Source organism: Peromyscus californicus, unplaced genomic scaffold, assembly GCF_007827085.1.
Source record: "Peromyscus californicus insignis strain IS unplaced genomic scaffold, ASM782708v3 Scaffold_5__1_contigs__length_169319896, whole genome shotgun sequence".
In the NCBI taxonomy this organism is placed as follows: Eukaryota; Metazoa; Chordata; class Mammalia; order Rodentia; family Cricetidae; genus Peromyscus; species Peromyscus californicus.
In genome coordinates this window covers 15,936,537-15,942,791 of record NW_026294573.1, presented here as the reverse complement: position 1 = coordinate 15,942,791, position 6,255 = coordinate 15,936,537, and the positions used below count along the sequence as shown (strand labels likewise).

The following is a 6,255-nucleotide window of genomic DNA, read 5'->3' as shown; positions in this document are numbered from 1 at the left end:
AACTCGCCTGTGGTGTCCTACCTCATCCTTTACTAGTGGAGGAGAGACGTTGGTCAAATCCTCCTTCCACTACACATATTGGAAATGGAGGTGTAGCGAGGAAAACCACTCCCAGGCCTTTTCATTCCAGGTCTGGAAAGCACTGCTTGAGTGAGGGAAGAGGGATGCTGTACAAGTGTGTGTGTGTGTATGCCTTTGGTGTTGGGAGGTTGCCAGAGGAGAAGAGTGGGAAAGGGAGCCAGAGGCTGGGAGCAAGCCTGTAAATTATCATCCAGTGTCTGCTCCTTTAATTCTAAGTGCTTTGAGTGAGAATATCCCAATTTCAGGGCCACAGCACCTAGCCCTAGTACCCATGGGTGGGACACATTTAGGAATATCTGCTGTACCATTTGGGTTCAAAAGGGCATGTTTGTGACCTTGTTATTTGATGAGGCTGTCTTAACCAACTCCAGAGCTTCCCCTGAAGCCCACAGTCCTCTCCAGGGGTAACATGTCACCTCTTCTGTCTACATGGGAAAAACACCAGCAGAAGCCTTGACTAGTTATACAAGAGAAGCAATAGATGGGACATCTTTGCCTCGTTGGTCATTGTCAGCCTGATGGGAAGAGCCAGCTCTGGCTTTCTCTAGCAGACCTTTGACCCTATAAGGGTTCAGCCATAGTGCGGTGGCCGCTGTACCCTCTGTTCCAGGAGCTCTGGGAAAGAGTCATTTTGAACACCAGCCACAGTCCAGGCTACTTGTGTAGGCTCTCAGCAGCTCTGGGATCAGTGCCCAGCTCAGCCCAGGGCTGAAGCTATCATGGCTCAAGCCTCACTGTCGCAGGGGCTGGGCACATTTCTCCAGTCTTTCAAAGGAAATTGGGCGGCTCATCCTCCTCTCCTACCCTCTGCTCTCCTCTCGTCTCTGAACCACCTGGTGGGGCCATGGTCTATACCACAGGCTACGACACTTAACACGGCTAAAGAGAAGCCCCTTAACTCAGCACACACACACACACACACACACACACACACACACACACACACACACACACACACACAACCTAACTGTCAAATACCCGAGAGAGACTTGCATCTGAATGCCTTGGTGTACAGACATCGTGGGAGGCAGAGACAGACAGACGGATAGACAGGGGCTGCTCCTCTGGGACTTGGCTAGTGCAGTTTTCAGACAAAGCATATGTTACTGCCTCCTCTCCTGACATTCCGGGAACAGCTTCCAGGCAGCGATCCCCAACCCGGGGGATCATGGGAGGTGGCTGCAGACGCTAAAGAGGGCTATTTTTTGGGCCCTTCTGTCCTTGGGGTTCGTGATGACAGTCTCCCCGCCGCAGGCTTGGCAAACACAACATGGGAGGGGTGACAGAGCTGCAAAAGCATATCCACTTTATTTACATCGATCAGTAGATGACATAGATCTTTGGGTTTTGATGGCCTTGTGGAGATACCCGGGCAGGGACTCCCTTCCCCTCTGTGTTCACACCTCTCCCGCCCTCATCCTGCATGGAAGTACAGCTGTGATCAGGACCTGCTTGGCCTGAAAGCCTTGGCTTGTTTGGGGCATGTGTCCTTACCTCCTTCGGAGGTTCCATCTTGGTCCAGGATGCAGGGTACCTAGGTAGACCAGTTATCTGTCTGCAAGAGAGGGGATGAGTGAAGCCCTGTAGGAATGCCAAGGCAGAGGCTTGGATAGCTGCCTAGTGTAGGGCCGGTCGACTGTCCCACTCTGTCCTTTGCACGTAGACAGGACCATCCCAGTCCCTTTCACAGGCAGAGCAGTGAAGTGTCAGGAGCCTTCCAAAGGGTAAATAAAGAGTATGACCAAGAATCCCTCCCTGTGTGTATGGTCCCAGGTGGGAGTCCTCGGTGGGGCTCTCCTCAATTCTCCCCACTCACTCCATTCTCTTCCTTATCTGAAATCTCCCCAGGGTGTTCTTATCACAGGGAATAAGAGACCAAGGGCAGGACCATTACTCCTACCCTAGACGGGGTCCTGGGTTCAAAACCCACCCTCCAGGGTTCCCGCAAACGTTTCCCCTTCTCCTGAGAGGCTGTTTTGGAAGAGAACAAGTTGGTCTGTGGGGAGACCTGGCATAAAGCGTGGGGACAATTCCACAGTGGAGGACCAGGGAAACTCCCAGTGTGGAGAGAAGTGGACTCCTCTCCACCCCTAATAATCAAGGGCATATCCGGCTTCACCCTGAGCTAGGATGAGGAGCAAGGTGACCACTACGGAGACCGCAAGGGCGGCAGGCCATGGGACCAGGGGGGCGGAAGCGGGCAGGGCCGGGTTAAGAGTCCTGGTCAGTCTGCTGGGCCGGGTCTAGGGCCCGAGTCCTAGCCCTGCGCTCTCAGCGAGCCTGGGCCGCCCGCTCCCTGGAGCCTGCCTTCCAGCGGCGGGGCTGCGCGGGCGGCGGAGGCGCCGGGGCGCCCCGCAGGCTGCACGTCCTCAGCTCCCGGGCCAGGCTGAGCACCTCCGGCCGCTCGCGCTGCAGGGCTCCTCCCTCGCTGTCCCGGGAGTCCTCCTCCTCCGCATCCTCCTCCTCGTCCTCCTCCTGGATGCTGCTGAGCCGCGGAGCCCCGCGGCTGCGCTCGCCGGGTGGAGGCCGGTAGGCGCACTTGGCGTTGAGCAGGCGGCGCAGTGGGGCGCGGGGTACCGAGGCGGCAGCGCCCCCCGCGCGGAGGTGCTGCTGGCGCACGTGGCGCGCGTCGCTCTGCCGCTGCAGCCGCTTGAAGTCGCTGAAGGCCGCCAGCGCGGTCTGGCGGAGCAGCCGAGCCAGGGAGCGCGCCTTGTGAGCCCGCGCCAGCAGCACGGCGTGGCAGCGCAGCACCACGGCCTTGTGGCGCGCCTGGTGGCGGTAGACCCAGGCGAAGACCCGCGGGTGGCGCCCGTCCGCCGCGCAGTAGGTGATGCGCGGCAGCAGGTAGGCGTGCGTCGGCCTGCGACCCCCCGAACCCCCGGTACTGCGCTCGCTCGGCTGCATGCGGATGCCGTGCGGGCCCAGCGTCAGTTTCATCTTCGTGCCCCCTCCCGGCCCGCAGCGCGCCCAGATCCTGCCCACGGCGTCGTCGGTGCAGCCGTCGCCCTTGGCGTGCAGGGTGACGGCGTTGCCCAGGTACCACACGGTGTAGGTGGGGTCCTCCTTGTTAAGCTCCACTTTCTGGCGCCGGCTGCGGAACACGCGGCCCAGACGCTCCAGGGGCCAGTCCGGTAGCAGATCCGGGCAGGAGCGCAGGAAGCTGGAGAGCAGCGACGTGTAGGTGAGCCCGGGGCTCAGGCTCTTCGCCTTGCGCTTAGCCTCGTCCTCCACCAGCACAAATTTGTTCCGTCTCCAGGGCAGCATCGCGGCGGTCCCAAGGGCTGGGAGCGCGGGGAGCTCACCCGCGTCCTGGGGAGGCCAAAGGAGCTCAGAAGCCCACCGCCCAGGACTCGCGACAAGCTGGGTGGAGGCCAGAGACAGTCGTTGCGTGATGTCCAGTGTCCGGCAGGGCTGGCTTCATAGATGCCCGGTGCCCAGCCCGGCTGGCCGCCGAGATGCCCGTGCGGCGGCTGATTGGCCCGAAACAGCTTCCCCAAGGAATGACTCCAGCCGTCTGGGAAGCAAGAAGGGACAGGGGTCTGGAGCAAAGGATGTCCCCCAGGTCCGAATATGGGGGTGGGGGGGTTGCCACGGTCCCTACCGCCCATCGGGCGGCGGCAGGGACGTCTCTGGAGCAGGGACTGGTGGTGGATGAGGTAGACCTAGAGCACGGCTGCGGTGGGAACTCCTTCAGGCGTCGCGGCTCCACCTCCCTGAGCTGCCTACATCACCGGGCGGGACCGCTAGCTCTCTTGTCCCCTCCCTTTCTTCCCCCTTCCCCCCACGCACGCAGACTCGAGCTTCCCAAGACCCAGCACGGGCGGGCTGGAACTGTTTTAAGCTTTATCTTTGGAAGGATGGAAAGTAGAGGGGTGGCTACGGAGTGGGAATCCCCCAAAACATTGCGGAGGGATTTACGGATGCAAATTTCACCAGCCTCACTCGTGGGCTCCGGGCTCCCAGGGAGAGCCCCTCCTCTTTCTAGGATTCCTGCCTGCTGCCCCTCACCCACAGAGCGACCCTACTACTCCCATCTCTGAGAGCGGAGATTTGGGGTGGGTTCCTTCTGGGGCCGGCCTGGTGCCCTTTGCCTCTTCTCTGCACAGCACAAAGCCTGCTGAGGTGGCCGCGCAGTGCAGTGGAAAAGTACTGTCGTTTGGTGAAGCTTTCTCCCAGGTTCCTCCAAGGTCGTGGGCCAGGCCGCTTCCCCTGAGCTGAGGGACTGGTCATACCGCAACACCAGCGGCTAGTGGTCAGGACAGAAGCGAGGAGAGGATTTTCAGTGGTGGGGAGGGGTTTCCAGGGCAGATCTGAGTCTGTGGGAATTGCAGCAGAAAAGCTCTTCCCTTGGTCAAAGTGCAGCCTCGGGCTCTCTGAAGATTAAACAGATAATGAATGCCCTATCTGCAGAGATGCCTTCTGAGGTCCCAGGTGTTCAGCACTCACTATCTCTTCAAATCCTCCAGACAGGCAGTCCAGGGTCACAAGGCTGGAAGGAGAAGGGACGACGGGTCCCTTCAGACCCCAGTGACCCCAGAGCCGGCCCTTCCCTACAACCTTTGTCCCTCTGCTGCAAAGGATCTAAGCACTCAGCTCCATCCCCTGGGGAGTGAGTGACTGGTTCTTACTAGGGAGGTGGTCTAGAGTACTGGAAAACAGCCCAACTCGGCAAGACAGGTATTCCCTTTTTCTGAGTTTGTTAAGTTCCTCAGGCTCCCAGAATTCCTGGAGGGCTCTCACGTGAGTCCAAGAGCCCATTGCCTTTAGGCTTCCTATACCCCAATTATCCTTGCCTTTTGCCTGGCAGCTCCTCCTACCAGAGAATTTAAGACAGGCTGCACCTGGAGAGCCCCCATTCCATTCTCAGTCTGCCTCACCTTTCTTAATGCTGGGGGTGTGGCTTCTGTTCCCACCACCTTTAAAATATAATCTAGGATGTGTCCATCTGGAACCATATGAAAACACAGCAAATGCAATACTGAAAAAAATAAAGAAGATTTTAAGTATGTGTATTCACCTGTGGGTATGTGTCTTGGATGCAGTGCTCTTGGAGGCCTGAGGAGGACCTCAGATTCCCATGGAAGCTTGAGTTACAGGTGATTCTAAGTGACCCAAGGTCGGAGCTGGGAACTAAGTCTGGGTCTTCTGCAAGAGCAGTATGTGCTCTTAACCACTGAGCCATCTTTCCATCCCCAAGTAACATTTGGCATTGGCAATTATTCTATTAATATTTGCTAATCCTGCGAACATGGATAGCAACTCATCGAGCCTCTTGGGTCTCCCTACTCCATTCCTGTCCTCCCAGACACTTCTTTAGACCCCTTACAATGCCTGGATTCTCCCTACTCAGTTCCCTGTCTCCCTAGGCTCCTCCTTGACCCCGTACAATGCCTGGATTCTCCCTACTCAGTTCCCTGTCTCTCTAGGCTCCTCCTTGATCCCTTACAATGCCCGGATTCTCCCTACTAGGTCCCTGTCTCCCCAGGTTCCTCCTTGACCCCGTACAATGCCTGGATTCTCCCTACTAGGTCCCTGTCTCCCCAGCCTCCTCCTTGACCCCGTACAATGCCTGGATTCTCCCTACTAGGTCCCTGTCTCCCCAGCCTCCTCCTTAGACCCTTTACAGTGCTCAATGATCTTGAATGTTCTGCAGTTCTCCCTCTAAGCTCATGGTTTTGGAAGAGTCAGCTGCCTCAGACGAAGCCTCACGTCCATTCACATACAAGGAAAGACCATTGATGAAAGCAGAGCTTGGGGCTTCCAGAAGCTTCTGTTTCAGGGAAGAGCTCCCAGGGCTAGTCACCACTGCTTCACAGACAGGTGTGCAGTCAGCCCTGTTCAGCTTAGTTTTTATTCCTTGTGTGTGTGTGTGTATTTGTATATTCCTATATTTCTTTTAAAAGTCAAACTGTTGGCATATATGTGGCATAATAATAATAATAATAATAATAATAATAATAATAATAATAAATCTCTCAACCTACCCTTAGTCACAATTCCAAAGACAGCTATTTTCACACATTTCACTTGTCATTTTTTATGCATATCCATATTTCTTGCACACGCGCATGCGCGCGCGCACACACACACACACACACACACACACACACACGGGAGGGAGAAGTCAGAGGGAGACATTAGGTGTCCTGCTCTATCACCTTCCACCTTATTTCT

At 56.7% G+C, this 6,255-nt stretch overlaps 1 protein-coding gene across 1 annotated transcript; it reads right to left on the bottom strand.

Moving 5' to 3' along the window:
• Positions 1 to 1,370: 1,370 nt before the first annotated feature.
• Positions 1,371 to 5,890, bottom strand: Fam43b (family with sequence similarity 43 member B). The gene has a single exon (XM_052716136.1). It carries the CDS (start codon positions 3,343 to 3,345, stop codon positions 2,353 to 2,355), a length of 993 nt encoding a protein of 330 aa, XP_052572096.1. The 5' UTR covers positions 3,346 to 5,890; the 3' UTR covers positions 1,371 to 2,352.
• Between the last annotated feature and the right edge of the window lie 365 nt (positions 5,891 to 6,255).